At 39.1% G+C, this 19,432-nt stretch overlaps 1 protein-coding gene across 1 annotated transcript in view; it reads right to left on the bottom strand.

The window, feature by feature from the left end:
• The window catches only part of LOC119523330 (ralBP1-associated Eps domain-containing protein 2-like), a 237,802-nt gene that overhangs the window by 61,905 nt on the left and 156,465 nt on the right, over nucleotides 1-19,432 (bottom strand). Inside the window, exon 8 of the mRNA XM_037822099.1 lies at nucleotides 2,344-2,407. Coding sequence (XP_037678027.1) covers nucleotides 2,344-2,407 — 64 coding nt within the window. The remainder of the gene's footprint in view (nucleotides 1-2,343; nucleotides 2,408-19,432) is intronic.

Raw genomic sequence — 19,432 nt, 5'->3', positions numbered from 1 at the left:
CATGAATATCTAAGACAGAGATTAGAGGACAGGCAAGCCTCAAACATGCACACGCAACTCCCTCATTCTCTCCTGGTGGCCCTGCAGGATCCCCAAACCCTTCTGGACAAACCAATCTGAAATCTAAGGGGCTCACCTGGAGAAAGAAAAATGCTGATATACCATTAGTATCAGTAACATTTCATAAATAAAAATTTGAATTCTTCAGGCTTTCTGGTAGGTCTGCTTTACAACACTGAATATATGGGACAAGAAACAAAAAGAAAAACAATGCTCAGAACTGAACAGTTTGTTCACATTCAGGTGAACACAGACTGCCTGCTGTGAAGAGCCCTGTACATGGTACTCAAAACAGTCAGAGGAAGAGCTGGGCCCCCTCATTTTACAGTTGATCTGAAGCACAGAAATAAATGCTTCATTTTTCAACGTAGGGAAACACCTTCAACTTTTTGAATTAGGTAAATTTTTTTATTAAATTAGTTTCTGCCTGAGAATTTCCTCCTGGGAAAATACAGGTAAGCCCAAGTCAAAAAATATTTGTTGAACTATGTTTTAAGATAAAACTAGCAACTCCGGAAGGCTGGAACTAGATAAGACAAAAAGGAACAAAGGAAGAGACTTGAAAAGGCTTATCTTAGCTTCACACATTGTTTCACGCTAAAAGGCACAGACCTATTTACTCATCGCAAAGTAACTAAGACCCTGTAAGCTCAACCACTCTCTTGGGTGCATAGAGACAAGAATACTTGTGTTAGGGCAAGTAGAGAGATAAAACTTACACAAAATTGTACTAGAAAAGTGTTACTACTTGAAAGAAAAATACCTAAGACCATTCACATCCTCCTCCTCCTCCTCCTCCTCCTCAATATTTACAACAAACCAACCCTGAAATAGCAACCCCCCAGGATAAGGAGCTGGGGAACTGCTTCAAACACTGGATGGCAATAACGATACCATTTAGCTTTCACAGGTATGTCTCAACAAAAAGGTAGAAAGATCCATGCAACAGCATGAGTTAACCTTGAAAACATTATGCTGAGGGAAAGAGGCCTGTCACAAAAGGCTATACATGGTATGATTTCACTGATATGAAATGTCCAGAATAGACAAATTCATAGAGACAGAGAAGTAGAACAGAGGTTACCAGGGACTGAGAGGAGAGGGAATGGAAAGTTATTGCTTAATGGGTATGGAGTTTCTTTCTGGGGTGATAAAAATCTTCTGGAAATAGTGACGGTGGCTATACATCATTCTGAATGTACTTAATATCTAAGAATTGCATATTTAAAAATGGTTAAAATGGCAAAGTTTAAGTTACATATATTGTATCACAATAAAAAAAGAAACAAACAAAAAAAGTTAGGAAGCCTCTGGCCAATAATGTTCAGGCTGGAATTCTGCCAAAAGAGATTGTATTCTTTTCAAAATGATAATTTGTTGATTTTTTCCTAGATTTAAAGTCAAATAAAGGTTTATTGTAAAAATGAATAAATACATAAACCAAATCATATTGCTGAAGAAACAAAATCCAGCTCAGAATCCCACAAACATTGGCCTGCACAAGCATTACTAGAATCGTTTTCCAATAATATGCACAAAGCATGACAAGCAATTTTAAATTATTTCATAATTTTTTAAAGTCCTCATGAAAAAAAGCTTTACATAAATATTCCAATGTTTTAATTATACATTTATAGCAGTGCAGTCTCCTGCCCAGCCCTGGGGAAGTAACAGGCCATTCACAGCCGGGGGCTTACAGTGGCAGAACGCAAATACAGCCATCTGTGCCATCCCCCCACGGTCCTTCCTGAGCCACAGCTGCTGCAGGCTCAGTGGCAAAGCACCATGCAGACCTCGGCTGTAAGTCGGAATTAGGGCCCTGCTGACAAACATGAGCCAAACTTACAACACTCAGCAGCACCTTGAATAGTCTACTTGAACTTCATTCCCAAACTTTCCTGAACTTCTCTGTTTGCCTAACCTTACAAAATCTCATAAAGAATAGGGTTTTCAAGGTCCCCTTGGTCACTGAGTCACACCTAGTAGAAGAAAAATTCTAAAAATAAAATACACAAGATGGAAATTCTGATATGCCCCCTATGGATAAGACTGAAAAGGGATTTAAATGAGACTAACTAGGAAATTGCATTTAAAAATAACAGCTAAGACTAACAACCTTTAGTAGGTGCCAGGCACTGTTCATTGTGCTTTTCATATAATAATTATTTAATCTGCACAGCAACAAAAATCTGAGTTATATTCACTCTCAGTCTGTTAAAACATTCAAAAGATAAGACTTTAAAAAAACGTATAGGTAGGAATGAAAGGATAAATTGTACTTACCATATATAGGAGAGTTCTGGAATGGAAAGCTTTGATTTGGTGAAGAAGTTCTTAGCCACAGAACCTGTCAAGAACCATCGTTTAAATAAACCTTTAATTACATATCCAATGCAGCATTTATACTTATATACAAGTAAGTCATTTTTTCATTCAGCAATTCTTACCCTATAATTGCAAGTATCATTTATTCATCAAAGCAACTATGAAGCATGTGACTAAAAGCAACATAGGAACAGCTTTTAAAAGCATATGAGGTTTTTTAAGCCAACCCATTGTATGATGTTTGCTTTAGAAAAGAGGAGACTAAAACAGGAGATTTCTCTTATTATGTCTTTCCTGGACCACAAAGAACTCTGGGGGTGAAATAGAAAATGTGTCATATCCTTTCATGAAAAACTTGAAGATTCTCTGTGGAGACCAGAATAGACATAAAAATACAAGTATTGAGAGGCGGGGCAAGATGGCAGACTGGTGAGCTGTATGTTTTAGTTACTCCTCCAGGAAAGTAGGTAAAAAGCCAGGAACTGCGTGGACTGGACACCACAGAGCAATCTGTCTTTGGGCATACTTCATACAACACTCATGAAAACGTGGAACTGCTGAGATCAGCGAAATCTGTAAGTTTTTGCGGCCAGGGGACCCGCGCCCCTCCCTGCCAGGCTCAGTCCCGGGGGAGGAGGGGCTGTCAGCTCCAGGAAGGAGAAGGGAGAATTGCAGTGGCTGCTCTCATCGGAAACTCATTCTACTGATTCAAACTCCAACCATAGATAGACTGAGGCCAGACACCAGAGACTCTGAGAGCAGCCAGCCCAGCAGAGAGGAGACGGGCATAGAAGGAAAACAACACGAGAAGCTCCAAAGTAAAAGCAGAGGATTTTTGGAGTTCTGGTGAACACAGAAAGGGGAAGGGCGGAGATCAGGCCTTGAGGCGCATATGCAAATCCCGAAGCAAGGCTGATCTCTCTGCCCAGGGCACCTTTCCTTAATGGCCCTGGTTGCTTTGTCTATTAGCATTTCAATAACCCATTAGATCTCTGAGGAGGGCCGTTTTTTTTTTTTTTTTTTTTTTTTTTTTTTTAAATCCTTTTTGCTTTTTCTAAAACAATTACTCTAAGAAGCTCAATACAGAAAGCTTCAAAGAATTGAAATTGGGCACGTCAAGTCAAGAGCAGAAATAAGAGAGCTCTGAGACAAAAGGCAATAATCCAGTGGCTGAGAAAATTCACTAAACAACACAACTTCCCAAGAAAAGGGGGGTGTCCGCTCACAGCCACCATCCTGGTGGACAGGAAACACTCCTGCCCATCGCCAGCCCCATAGCCCAGAGCTGCCCCAGACAAACCAGTGTGACGGAAGTGCTTCAAATAACAGGCACACACCACAAAACTGGGCGTGGACATTAGCCTTCCCTGCAACCTCAGCTGAATGTCCCAGAGCTGGGAAGGGGGAGCAGTGTGAATTAACAGAGCCCCATTCAGCCATCATTTGAGCAGACTGGGAGCCTCCCAACACAGCCCAGCAGCCCAGAACTGCCCTGGGGGGACGGCACTCACCTGTGACATAGCACAGTCATCCCTCAACAGAGGACCCGGGGTGCACAGCCTGGAAGAGGGGCCCACTTGCAAGTCTCAGGAGCCATACGCCAATACCAAAGACTTGTGGGTCAGTGGCAGAGACAAACTGTGGCAGGACTGAACTGAAGGATTAGACTATTGCAGTAGCTTTAAAACTCTAGGATCATCAGGGAGATTTGATTGTTAGGGCCACCCCCCTTCCCCGACTGCCCAGAAACACGCCCCACATACAGGGCAGGCAACACCAAATACACACGCAAGCTTGGGACACCAATTGGGCCCCACAAGACTCACTCCCCCACTCACCAAAAAGGCTAAGCAGGGGAGATCTGGCTTGTGGAGAACAGGTGGCTCGTGGACGCCACCTGCTGGTTAGTTAGAGAAAGTGTACTCCACGAAGCTGTAGATCTGATAAATTAGAGATAAGGACTTCAACTGGTCTACAAACCCTAAAAGAACCCTATCAAGTTCAGCAAATGCCACGAGGCCAAAAACAACAGAAAATTATAAAGCATATGAAAAACCAGACGATATGGATAACCCAAGCCCAAGCACCCAAATCAAAAGACCAGAAGAGACACACCTAGAGCAGCTACTCAAAGAACTAAAGATGAACAATGAGACCCTAGTACGGGATATGAAGGAAATCAAGAAGACCCTAGAAGAGCATAAAGAAGACATTGCAAGACTAAATAAAAAATGGATGATCTTATGGAAATTAAAGAAACTGTTGACCAAATTAAAAGATTCTGGACACTCATAGTACAAGACTAGAGGAAGTTGAACAACGAATCAGTGACCTGGAAGATGACAGAATGGAAAATGAAAGCATAAAAGAAAGAATGGGGAAAAAAATTGAAAAACTCGAAATGGACCTCAGGGATATGATAGATAATATGAAGCGTCCGAATATAAGACTCATTGGTGTCCCAGAAGGGGAAGAAAAGGGTAAAGGTCTAGGAAGAGTATTCAAAGAAATTGTTGGGGAAAACTTCCCAAATCTTCTAAACAACATAAATACACAAATCATAAATGCTCAGCGAACTCCAAATAGAATAAATCCAAAAAAACCCACTCCGAGACATATACTGATCACACTGTCAAACATAGAAGAGAAGGAGCAAGTTCTGAAAGCAGCAAGAGAAAAGCAATTCACCACATACAAAGGAAACAGCATAAGACTAAGTAGTGACTACTCAGCAGCCACCATGGAGGCGAGAAGGCAATGGCACGATATATTTAAAATTCTGAGAGAGAGGAATTTCCAGCCAAGAATACTTTATCCAGCAAAGCTCTCCTTCAAATTTGAGGGAGAGCTTAAATTTTTCACAGACAAAGAAATGCTGAGAGAATTTGCTAACAAGAGACCTGCCCTACTGGAGATACTAAAGGGAGCCCTACAGACAGAGAAACAAAGACAGGACAGAGAGACTTGGAGAAAGGTTCAGTACTAAAGAGATTCGGTATGGGTACAATAAAGGATATTAATAGAGAGAGGGAAAAATATGGCAAACATAATCCAAAGGATAAGATGGCCGATTCAAGAAATGCCTTCACGGTTTTAACGTTGAATGTAAATGGATTAAACTCCCCAATTAAAAGATATAGATTCGCAGAATGGATCAAAAAAATGAACCATCAATATGTTGCATACAAGAGACTCATCTTAGACACAGGGACACAAAGAAACTGAAAGTGAAAGGATGGAAAAAAATATTTCATGCAAGCTACAGCCAAAAGAAAGCAGGTGTAGCAATATTAATCTCAGATAAAATAGACTTCAAATGCAGGGATGTTTTGAGAGACAAAGAAGGCCACTACATACTAATAAAAGGGGCAATTCAGCAAGAAGAAATAACAATCGTAAATGTCTATGCACCCAATCAAGGTGCCACAAAATACATGAGAGAAACATTGGCAAAACTAAAGGAAGCAATTGATGTGTCCACAATAATTGTGGGAGACTTCAACACATCACTCTCTCCTATAGATAGATCAACCAGACAGAAGACCAATAAGGAAATTGAAAACCTAAACAATCTGATAAATGAATTAGATTTAACAGACATCTACAGGACATTACATCCCAAATCACCAGGATACACATACTTTTCTAGTGCTCACGGAACTTTCTCCAGAATAGATCATATGCTGGGACATAAAACAAGCCTCAATAAATTTAAAAAGATTGAAATTATTCAAAGCACATTCTCTGACCACAATGGAATACAATTAGAAGTCAATAACCATCAGAGACTTAGAAAATTCACAAATACCTGGAGGTTAAACAACACACTCCTAAACAATCAGTGGGTTAAAGAAGAAATAGCAAGAGAAATTGCTAAATATATAGAGACGAATGAAAATGAGAACACAACATACCAAAACCTATGGGATGCAGCAAAAGCAGTGCTAAGGGGGAAATTTATAGCACTAAACGCATATATTAAAAAGGAAGAAAGAGCCAAAATCAAAGAACTAATGGATCAACTGAAGAAGCTAGAAAATGAACAGCAAACCAATCCTAAACCAAGTAGAAGAAAAGAAATAACAAGGATTAAAGCAGAAATAAATGACATAGAGAACAAAAAAACAATAGAAAGGATAAATATCACCAAAAGTTGGTTCTTTGAGAAGATCAACAAGATTGACAAGCCCCTAGCTAGACTGACAAAATCAAAAAGAGAGAAGACCCATATAAACAAAATAATGAATGAAAAAGGTGACATAACTGCAGATCCTGAAGAAATTAAAAAAATTATAAGAGGATATTATGAACAACTGTATGGCAACAAATTGGATAATGTAGAAGAAATGGACAATTTCCTGGAAACATATGAACAACCTAGACTGACCAGAGAAGAAATAGAAGACCTCAACCAACCCATCACAAGCAAAGAGATCCAATCAGTCATCAAAATCTTCCCACAAATAAATGCCCAGGGCCAGATGGCTTCACAGGGGAATTCTACCAAACTTTCCAGAAAGAACTGACACCAATCTTACTCAAACTCTTTCAAAACATTGAAAAAAATGGAACACTACCTAACTCATTTTATGAAGCTAACATCAATCTAATACCAAAACCAGGCAAAGATGCTACAAAAAGGAAAACTACCGGCCAATCTCCCTAATGAATATAGATGCAAAAATCCTCAACAAAATACTTGCAAATCGAATCCAAAGACACATTAAAAAATCATACACCATGACCAAGTGGGGTTCATTCCAGGCATGCAAGGATGGTTCAACATCAGAAAAACAATCAATGTATTACAACACATTAAAAACTCGAAAGGGAAAAATCAACTGATCATCTCAATAGATGCTGAAAAAGCATTTGACAAAATCCAACATCCCTTTTTGATAAAAGCACTTCAAAAGGTAGGAATTGAAGGAAACTTCCTCAACATGATAAAGAGCATATATGAAAAACCCACAGCCAGCATAGTACTCAATGGTGAGAGACTGAAAGCCTTCCCTCTAAGATCAGGAACAAGACAAGGATGCCCGCTGTCACCACTGTTATTCAACATTGTGCTGGAAGTGCTAGCCAGGGCAATCCGGCAAGACAAAGAAATAAAAGGCATCCAAATTGGAAAAGAAGAAGTAAAACTGTCATTGTTTGCAGATGATATGATCTTATATCTAGAAAACCCTGAGAAATCAACGATACACCTACTAGAGCTAATAAACAAATTTAGCAAAGTAGCGGGATACAAGATTAATGCACATAAGTCAGTAATGTTTCTATATGCTAGAAATGAACAAACTGAAGAGACACTCAAGAAAAAGATACCATTTTCAATAGCAACTAAAAAATCAAGTACCTAGGAATCAACTTAACCAAAGATGTAAAAGACCTATACAAAGAAAACTACATAACTCTACTAAAAGAAATAGAAGGGGACCTTAAAAGATGGAAAAATATTCCATGTTCATGGATAGGAAGGCTAAATGTCATTAAGATGTCAATTCTACCCAAACTCATCTACAGATTCAATGCAATCCCAATCAAAATTCCAACAACCTACTTTGCAGACTTGGAAAAGCTAGTTATCAAATTTATTTGGAAAGGGAAGATGCCTCGAATTGCTAAAGACACTCTAAAAAGAAAAACGAAGTGGGAGGACTTACACTCCCTGACTTTGAAGCTTATTATAAAGCCACAGTTGCCAAGACAGCATGGTACTGGCACAAAGATAGACATATAGATCAATGGAATCGAATTGAGAATTCAGAGATAGACCCTCAGATCTATGGCCGACTGATCTTTGATAAGGTCCCCAAAGTCACCGAACTGAGCCATAATGGTCTTTTCAACAAATGGGGCTGGGAGAGTTGGATATCCATATCCAAAAGAATGAAAGAGGACCCCTACCTCACCCCCTACACAAAAATTAACTCAAAATGGACCAAAGATCTCAATATAAAGAAAGTACCATAAAACTCCTAGAAGATAATGTAGGAAAACATCTTCAAGACCTTGTATTAGGAGGCCACTTCCTAGACTTTACACCCAAAGCACAAGCAACAAAAGAGAAAATAGATAAATGGGAACTCCTCAAGCTTAGAAGTTTCTGCACCTCAAAGGAATTTCTCAAAAAGGTAAAGAGGCAGCCAACTCAATGGGAAAAAATTTTTGGAAACCATGTATCTGACAAAGACTGATATCTTGCATATACAAAGAAATCCTACAACTCAATGACAATAGTACAGACAGCCCAATTATAAAATGGGCAAAGATATGAAAAGACAGTTCTCTGAAGAGGAAATACAAATGACCAAGAAACACATGAAAAAATGTTCAGCTTCACTAGCTATTAGAGAGATGCAAATTAAGACCACAATGAGATACCATCTAACACCGGTTAGAATGGCTGCCATTAAACAAACAGGAAACTACAAATGCTGGAGGGGATGTGGAGAAATTGGAACTCTTATTCATTGTTGGTGGGACTGTATAATGGTTCAGCCACTCTGGAAGTCAGTCTGGCAGTTCCTTAGAAAACTAGATATAGAGCTACCATTCGATCCAGCGATTGCACTCCTCGGTATATACCCGGAAGATCGGAAAGCAGTGACACGAACAGATATCTGCACGCCAATGTTCATAGCAGCACTATTCACAATTGCCAAGAGATGGAAACAACCCAAATGTCCTTCAACAGATGAGTGGATAAATAAAATGTGGTATATACACACGATGGAATACTACGCGGCAGTAAGAAGGAACGATCTGGTGAAACATATGACAACATGGATGAACCTTGAAGACATAATGCTGAGCGAAATAAGCCAGGCACAAAAAGAGAAATATTATATGCTACCACTAATGTGAACTTTGAAAAATGTAAAACAAATGGTTTATAATGTAGAATGTAGGGGAACTAGCAGTAGAGAGCAATTAAGGAAGGGGGGAACAATAATCCAGGAAGAACAGATAAGCTATTTAACGTTCTGGGGATGCCCAGAATTGACTATGGTCTGTTAATTTCTGATGGATGTAGTAGGAACAAGTTCACTGAAATGTTGCTATATTATGTAACTTTCTTGGGGTAAAGTAGGAACATGTTGGAAGTTAAGCAGTTATCTTAGGTTAGTTGTCTTTTTCTTACTCCCTTGCTATGGTCTCTTTGAAATGCTCTTTTATTGTATGTTTGTTTTCTTTTTAACTTTTTTTTTCATACAGGTGATTTGAAAAAAGAAGGGAAAGTTAAAAAAAAAAAAAAAAAAAAGAAAAAGAAAAAAGACAAACAAGGGGAAAAAAAAAAAAAAAGATGTAGTGCCCCCTTGAGGAGCCTGTGGAGAATGCAGGGGTATTCGCCTACCCCACCTCCATGGTTGCTAACATGACCACAGACATAGGGGACTGGTGGTTTGATGGGTTGAGCCCTCTACCATAAGTTTTACCCTTGGGAAGACGGTTGCTGCAAAGGAGAGGCTAGGCCTCCCTGTATTTGTGCCTAAGAGTCTCCTCCTGAATGCCTCTTTGTTGCTCAGATGTGGCCCTCTCTCTCTGGCTAAGCCAACTTGAAAGGTGAAATCACTGCCCTCCCCCCTACGTGGGATCAGACACCCAGGGAAGTGAATCTCCCTGGCAACGTGGAATATGACTCCCAGGGAGGAATGTAGACCTGGCACCGTGGGACGGAGAACATCTTCTTGACCAAAAGGGGGATGTGAAAGGAAATGAAATAAGCTTCAGTGGCAGAGAGATTCCAAAAGGAGCCGAGAGGTCACTCTGGTGGGCACTCTTATGCACACTTTAGACAACCCTTTTTAGGTTCTAAAGAATTGGGGTAGCTGGTGGTGGATACCTGAAACTATCAAACTACAACCCAGAACCCATGAATCTCGAAGACAGTTGTATAAAAATGTAGCTTATGAGGGGTGACAATGGGATTGGGAAAGCCATAAGGACCAAACACCACTTTGTCTAGTTTATGGATGGATGTGTAGAAAAGTAGGGGAAGGAAACAAACAGACAAAGGTACCCAGTGTTCTTTTTTACTTCAATTGCTCTTTTTCACTCTAATTATTATTCTTGTTATTTTTGTGTGTGTGCTAATGAAGGTGTCAGGGATTGATTTAGGTGATGAATGTACAACTATGTAATGGTACTGTAAACAATCGAAAGTACAATTTGTTTTGTATGACTGCGTGGTATGTGAATATATCTCAATAAAATGATGATTTAAAAAAAAAAAAAAAAAAGCATATGAAAATTAGAATAGGCAAAGAAACAATGGCAAAATACTCATGATGACTGATGCAGACTATATACTTTAAATACTACTCTGTTTTTACCAAAAATCTTGAAAATTTTACTAAGAATTCAAGACAATTTTCAAAATTATTAAAGTAAAAATCTGTCAGACATTTACAATGAAAGGGTAAAAAGGTAATACAAAGTCACAGTAGAAAATAGAGCAAAAATAAGAAAATTAATGCTTTTAATCCCACTGCACAGAAAATACAACAGATAACTCAGGAAAGATTTTTTGTGACATTTAAGGTCTCTTGGCGGCTCTTTAAAAAAAAAAAAAACTAATCTATAAACTTCTTGCTCCTTCCTTTATTCACTGTAAATTTTCTGTATCAACTGAAATCAGGTAATCATTCCATTTCACACGTTATATAGCTGCAACTCACAACTGCACTTGAAATGTTAGACCCAATCCATATTGAGAATGAGTTTTTGAAGCTTAGAGCTCTCAACAAATTTCATGGTTCAAAAGTCTCAATTCTGACATGAAGAATAGCCAAATCAAAACCTCAACCATTATTCTAAATTGATAAAGTCAACAGTCTTTCCATGGCAGTCACAGTCTTTTAATTGGTCTTAAAACAATGGAGTATGATGATTCCTAAAGCAAACTTATTTTCATTTGGTTAGAATAATAAGGATCACATGCAAAGTGTTAAGTAAGCCAATGAGCCTTCTCCTCAAAAGCATCCTGGAAATAAGGCTGCCATACAACACTTGGCCACAACACAGACAATTTGCTCAAACATTTTGCTCAAACATTTGTCAGAAATGGCTTGAAAGCCTATTTGCCAGCTACAGCTATTTTATAGAAAAAAAGACATTCTCCTTTCATCTCTACCTTCTTTTTCCTCCCTTGATTTCCTTTCTTCAAAGTATGCCAGGCCCAAACCCACTGCCACAGAGAGCACTGGCCTGGCCTTGAGACAACAGAGAGAAACTGTTGTACCAGAGTGTGCCAAAAAATTAGGTGGAACCCATAGGGAAACCAACAGATAGACAGTTAAATGGTGCCCTGGCAGCCCACCTGCCATCAATGCATTATGTAGCTGTGGTTTACTGGGCCAAGAGACTCCCTGTAATTAAGAGTCTGAGTCCATTTTTGATGTTTGACTGCTGACAGCTTTTAAGACTCACACATCCCTCTACCCCTTCTGCCCCACATCTGGCAAGCTATTAAGAAAGCCGAGGTGTTCCTTCCTTTGGTACTAGTGAAAAGTTCAAAGCACACACTAGAACCCTCATCCCAGCTCTACCTCCTAACCATAACAAAAACTCCTTTTCTGTCAAACAATTTTTAGACCTGCTTGGGAGCCACGCTGATCTCCCCAAAAAGCCTCACTACAAGTAATAAACAATTTCATACCCTCTTGATATGTGTACAATGTCACCAGTCTCAATATCCACGCCAAATTTGGGGTAGGGGTATATCCGCCTCTTCAGAATGGCTACAATATTCCTCCTCTGTTTGCTCAGCTCAACCTACGATTCATCAAAGTATCTAACACAGCTGGTTTACCTGTCTCTCTCCCCTACTAGGCTGTAAGCTCCTGAAAAACTGGGATCATAATTTATTTGCCTGTTATACCCCAACCACAGTGCTAGGCATATAGGAGAAGCTCAATATATATTTATTAAATTAATGAATGAGTGAGTGAGGGCTAAATAAAATTTTGGTCTTCCTTACTTTTTCACTAAAGTAAAGAAAAGACATGGATGCCATTATCTCCACTAGTATTTGACATTACATTAGAGGTATAACAACACAATCGGACAAGGAAGAGCAATGAGAAGTATAAGGATTGAAAAAGAAGCAGCAAAAGTATCTCTGTTTGCAAATTATGGCTATCTAATAACTAGAAAATCTAAAAGAACCAGTAGAAAAATGACTACAAACAAGTTAAAGACTTTTAGTAAAGTAGTAGAATATAAAATTAACATTAAAATCTCAACAGTAATCATATCATCAAACAAACAGAATAAATAATAGAAGGTCATATTTAGGTGAGTAAAAATGAAAATTAAACACATAGGTGTAAACGTAAGTAATATATAAAGCTTACAGGAGGAAAACCCAGAAGTAAATTTCAACAAATGAAAAGACATACCATGTTCGTGGATAGGAATACTCAAGATCATAAAAATGTCCGTTTTCTCTCAACTTATAAATTTAATGAAAAGGCAATAAAAATATCAGCTTTTTTTTTCTGGAGCCAGACAAGTACATTATAAAATTCATTTGGGGGAGGCGGGGCAAGATGACGGACTGGTGAGCTGTATGTTTTAGTTACTCCTCCAGGAAAGTAGGTAGAAAGCCAGGAACTGCGTGGACTGGACACCACAGAGCAATTTGACTTTGGGCATACTTCATACAACACTCATGAACACGTCAAACTGCTGAGATCAGCGAAATCTGTAAGTTTTTGCGGCCAGAGGACCCGTGCCCCTCCCTGCCAGGCTCACTCCCACGGGAGGACGGGCCGTCAGCGCTGGGAAGAAGAAGGGAGAACTGCAGTGGCAGCTCTTATCGGAAACTCATTCTACTGAGCCAAACTCCAACCATAGATAGACTGAGACCAGACACCAGACAATCTGAGAGCAGCCAGCCCAGCAGAGAGGAGACAGGCATAGCGAAAAACTCCAAAATAAAAGCGGAGGATTTTTGGAGTTCTGGTGAACATAGAAAGGGGAAGGGCAGAGCTCAGGCCCTGAGGCTCATTTGCAAATCCCGAAGAAAAACTGATCTCTCTGCCCCCTGGATCTTTCCTTAATGGCCCTAAATGCTTTGTCTCTTAGCATTTCAATAACCCATTAGATCTGTGAGGAGGGCTTTTTTTTTTTTTTATCTTTTTTTTTTTCTGTTTCTAAAACAATTACTCTAAGAAGCCCAATACAGAAAGCTTCAAAGACTTGCAATTTGGGCAGATCAAGACAAGAGCAGAACTAAGAGAGCTCTGAGACAAAAGGCAATAACCCAGAGGCTGAGAAAATTCACTAAACACCACAACTTCCCAAGAAAAGGGGGGTGTCCGCTCACAGCCATCATCCTGGTGGACAGGAAACACTCCTGCCCGTCGCAAGCCCCACAGACCAAAGCTGCCCCAGACAACCCAGTGTGATGCAAGTGCTTCAAATAACACGCACACACCACAAAACTGGGTGTGGACATTAGCCTTCCCTGCACCCTCAGCTGGTTGTCCCAGAGTTGGGAAGGTGGAGCAGTGTGAATTAACAAAGCCCCATTCAGTCATCATTTCAGCAGACTGGGAGCCTCCCTACACAGCCCAGGAGCCCAGAACCGCCCTGGAGGGACGGCACTCACCTGTGACATAGCACAGTCATCCCTCAACAGAGGACCCGGGGTGCACAGCCTGGAAGAGGGGCCCACTTGCAAGTCTCAGGAGCCATACGCCAATACCAAGGACTTGTGGGTCAGTGGCAGAGACAAACTGTGGCAGGACTGAACTGAAGGATTAGACTATTGCAGCAGCTTTAAAACTCCAGGAACACCAGGGAGATTTGATTGTTAGAGCAACCCCCCCTCCCTGACCACCCACACACATGCCCCATATACAGGGTGGGTAACACCAACTACACACGCAAGCTTGGTACACCAATTGGATCCCACAAGACTCACTCCCCCACTCACCACAAAGGCAAATCAGGGGAGAACTGGCTTGTGGAGAACAGGTGGCTCGTGGACGCCACCTGCTGGTTAGTTAGAGAAAGTGTGCTCCACGAAGCTGTAGGTCTGATAAATTAGAGATAAGGACTTCAATTGGTCTACACATCCTAAAAGAACCCTATCAAGTTCAGCAAATGCCACGAGGCCAAAAACAACAGAAAATTATAAAGCATATGAAAAAACCAGACGATATGGATAACCCAAGCCCAAGCACCCAAATCAAAAGATCAGAAGAGACACAGCACCTAGAGCAGCTACTCAAAGAACTAAAGATGAACAATGAGACCATAGTACGGGAGACAAAGGAAATCAAGAAGACCCTAGAAGAGCATAAAGAAGACATTGCAAGACTAAATAAAAAAATAGATGATCTTATGGAATCATCTTATGGCACAAAGATAGACATATAGATCAATGGAATCGAATTGAGAATTCGGAGATAGACCCACAGATCTATGGCCGACTGATCTTTGATAAGGCCCCCAAAGTCACTGAACTGAGTCATAATGGTCTTTTCAACAAATGGGGCTGGGAGAGTTGGATATCCATATCCAAAAGAATGAAAGAGGACCCCTACCTCACACCCTACACAAAAATTAACTCAAAATGGACCAAAGATCTCAATACAAAAGAAAGTACCATAAAACTCCTAGAAGATAATGTAGGGAAACATCTTCAAGACCTTGTATTAGGCGGCCACTTCCTAGACTTTACACCCAAAGCACAAGCAACAAAAGAGAAAATAGATAAATGGGAACTCCTCAAGCTTAGAAGTTTCTGCACCTCAAAGGAATTTCTCAAAAAGGTAAAGAGGCAGCCAACTCAATGGGAAAAAATTTTTGGAAACCATGTATCTGACAAAAGACTGATATCTTGCATATATAAAGAAATCCTACAACTCAATGACAATAGTACGGACAGCCCAATTATAAAATGGGCAAAAGATATGAAAAGACAGTTCTCTGAAGAGGAAATACAAATGGCCAAGAAACACATGAAAAAATGTTCAGCTTCACTAGCTATTAGAGAGATGCAAATTAAGACCACAATGAGATACCATCTAACACTGGTTAGAATGGCTGCCATTAAACAAACAGGAAACTACAAATGCTGGAGGGGATGTGGAGAAATTGGAACTCTTATTCATTGTTGGTGGGACTGTATAATGGTTCAGCCACTCTGGAAGCCAGTCTGGCAGTTCCTTAGAAAACTAGATATAGAGTTATCGTTCGATCCAGTGATTGCACTTCTCGGTATATACCCGGAAGATCGGAAAGCAGTGACACGAACAGATATCTGCACGCCAATGTTCATAGCAGCATTATTCACAATTGCCAAGAGATGGAAACAACCCAAATGTCCTTCAACAGATGAGTGGATAAATAAAATGTGGTATATACACACGATGGAATACTACACGGCAGTAAGAAGGAACGATCTCGTGAAACGTATGACAACGTGGATGAACCTTGAAGACATAATGCTGAGCGAAATAAGCCAGGCACAAAACGAGAAATATTATATGCTACCATTAATGTGAACTTTGAAGAATGTAAAACAAATGGTTTATAATGTAGAATGTAGGGGAACTAGCGATAGAGAGCAATTAAGGAAGGGGGAACAATCATCCAAGAAGAACAGATAAGCTATCATGGGTAAATTTAATGTTCTGGGAATGACCAGGAATGACTATGGTCTGTTAATTTCTGATGGGTATAGTAGGAACAAGTTCACAGAAATTTTGCTATATTAGGTTACTTTCTTGGGGTAGAGTAGGAACATGTTGGAAGTAAAGTAGTTATCTTAGGTTAATTGTCTTTTTCTTACTCCCTTGTTATGGTCGCTTTGAAATGTTCTTTTATTGTATGTTTTTTTTTAATTATTTTTTTCTTTTAATTTTTTTAATTTTTCATAGTTGATTTAAAAAAAAAAAGTTAAAAAAAAAAAAAAGGAAAAAAATATGTAGAGCCCCCTTGAGGAGCCTGTGGAGAATGCAGGGGTATTGGCCTACCCCACCTCCATGGTTGCTAACATGACCACAGACATAGGGGACTGGTGGTTTGATGGGTTGAGCCCTCTACCACAGGATTTACCCTTGGGAAGACGGTTGCTGCAAAGGAGAGGCTAGGCCTCCCTATAATTGTGCCTAAGAGCCTCCTCCCGAATGCCTCTTTGTTGCTCAGATGTGGCCCTCTCTCTCTAGCTAAGCCAACCTGAAAGGTGAAATCACTGCCCTCCCCACTACGTGGGATCAGATACCCAGGGGAGTGAATCTCCCTGGCAACGTGGAATATGACTCCCGGGGAGGAATGCAGACCCGGCATCGTGGGATGGAGAACATCTTCTTGACCAAAAGGGGGATGTGAAAGGAAATGAAATAAGCTTCAGTGGCAGAGAGATTCCAATAGGAGCCGAGAGGTCACTCTGGTGGGCACTCTTACACACAATTTAGACAACCCTTTTTAGGTTCTGAAGAATTAGGGTAGCTGGTGGTAGATACCTGAAACTATCAAACTACTACCCAGAACCCATGAATCTTGAAGACAATTGTATAAAAATGTAGCTTATGAGGGGTGACAATGGGATTGGGAAAGCCATAAGGACCACACTCCCCTTTGTCTAGTTTATGGATGGATGAGTAGAAAAATAGGGGAAGGAAACAAACAAACAAACAAACAAAGGTACCCAGTGTTCTTTTTTACTTTAATTGCTCTTTTTCACTTTAATTATTATTCTTGTAATTTTTGTGTGTGTGCTAATGAAGGTGTCAGGGATTGATTTAGGTGATGAATGTACAGCTATGTAATGGTACTGTGAACAATCGAATGTACGATTTGTTTTGTATGACTGCGTGGTATGTGAATATATCTCAATAAAATGAAGTAAAAAAAAAAATTCATTTGGAAGAACAAGCAAAAGTAGCCACGAAAACCCCAAAAAAGAATAACAAAGGGTGATGTATGGAAACATATTACACACCTAAGTAAATCAATGTAATACTGACATAAAAAGACATACCAAATAGAAACAATAAACTATCTAGAAATAGATACAAGTAGTACCTCAAATCAGCAAAGAAAAGGTAATTGCTTAAATAAGTAGTATTAAGCACATGAAAGGAAAAAAAGGTCCATTCCGAGTGAACACCAAATGGATCAAAGATCTAAATTTTAAAATGAAAAGTGTACAAGCATTGGAAGAAAATAGGTTCAGTTCATTCATAATCTAAGAATATGGGAAAATTTTAAGCTGCAACTCAAAATCCAAATGTAATAAGAGTAAATACTTGTTATGCCACCCAGAAATCTGTTGGAGTTACTTATTAAAAACAAGGCTGAAACCTATTTGCCTCAGTCCTACCTGATTCATGAACACATAGTTATCTTAGATCACTCTGAAAATGTTGATTCCCTGGGTTTCTTTATCAACTGTGCCATGACAAGGAAATTTAAAAACTGCAATGCAAAGAAACTACTAAAGGTATTCAGAAACTGACATTAGCAATTGTGTTACAATCCAGAATACTGAAAACAAATTTGCCATGGAAACTTTCATTTGTTCTTGAACAGTCAAGAAGAACAAGAGGTGAAGATTTAATACCACAGCATAACCCTGCCCTTTGTATTTTGCAGAGTGATTAATTTTTCTAATCTTCTTTCATGTAAGGAGTAAACAGGGCTTTACTGCCTTCATCTCATAATTCAATTAAAACATCTTTTAAAAATCAAAAAAGAGAAAAAGCTGAATAAATTTGAATACATAAAAATAAAACATTTTATACGGCAAAATATGTCAAACTAGGACAAATATCTGCAATTCACATTAGTGACAAAATGTCAACACACCATATATATATATAAAAGATATACATACATATCTTTTAACAATAAATCTGACAACCCTATTGAAAAATGGGTAGAGATATGAGAGTTCACAGAAAGAAATGCAAATGAATCTTAACCATATTTTCTTTAAAAAGCTTAACCTTGTCCACAAGAGACCTGTAAATTAAAACCAAAGCAATCCCACTTCTTGCCTATCAAGCTGGGAAAAACACAACGGTAGGGAAATAGGCCCTCTCATACAATGCAGGTAAGATTACAAAATGGCACAACTCCAATGGAGGGGTGTTTGCAATGTCTAACAAAATTATATATACATTTACCAAGCAATCCCACTTTCAATTTATCCAAAGATACACCGGCAAAAATATAAAAAGACACGCCAAAGGCAATTCATTGCAGAAACATGTGTCACAGCAAATGACTAGAAATAATCCCAATAGGGGACTGGCTGAATAAATGATTACATATTCACACAATCTACTACTACAGAGCCACAAAAGAGCATGGGGATTCTCTCCATGTACTACTACGGAGTAAACACCACATGATATCATTAAGTGAAAAAAGCAAAGTGGAGAAAAGTATGAATAGTATGCTACCATAACCTAAGCAAAAGCAAGGACATGAATTTACACACAAATACATACATACACACCTACATGAATTTGCTTTTATTTTAAAATCAGACAGGCAAACTGTAAAAAAGATGGTCATCTCTAGGGGCAAAGAAAGAATAAGGAAGAGGGGATAGGAACAGAACCTAGACTTCTTTGAATGTAGCTTGTTGTGAGGTTGGACTTGAGAAGATGTAAATATTTTATGTAAGTGTAAAATTAAATTTTTAAAACACAATCCCTCAAAATTGAAAGCAAAGTAAATAAAGCTGAAAAGAAGAACAAAGTTGGAGTATTCCCACTTCCTGATTTCAAAACCTAACTACAAAACTATAGTAATTAAGACAGTGTGGTACTGGCATAAAGATACACATATATATCAATGGAACAGAATTGAGAACCCAGAAATAAACCCTTACATTTATACTCAATTGATTTTTCAACAAGGGTGCCAAGACAACTAAAGAGGGGAAAGAACAGTCTTCTCAATGAATGGTTCTGGGACAACTAAATACCTACATGCAAAAGAATGAATTTGGATCCCTACCTCACACCACAACCAAGAATTAATTCAAAATGGATCAAAGATCTAAATATAAGAA

The sequence above is a fragment of the Choloepus didactylus genome, chromosome X (assembly GCF_015220235.1).
Source record: "Choloepus didactylus isolate mChoDid1 chromosome X, mChoDid1.pri, whole genome shotgun sequence".
Lineage (NCBI taxonomy): Eukaryota > Metazoa > Chordata > Mammalia > Pilosa > Megalonychidae > Choloepus > Choloepus didactylus.
The sequence above is the reverse complement of the archived record's forward strand: the minus strand, read 5'-3'. Positions and strand labels throughout refer to the sequence as shown.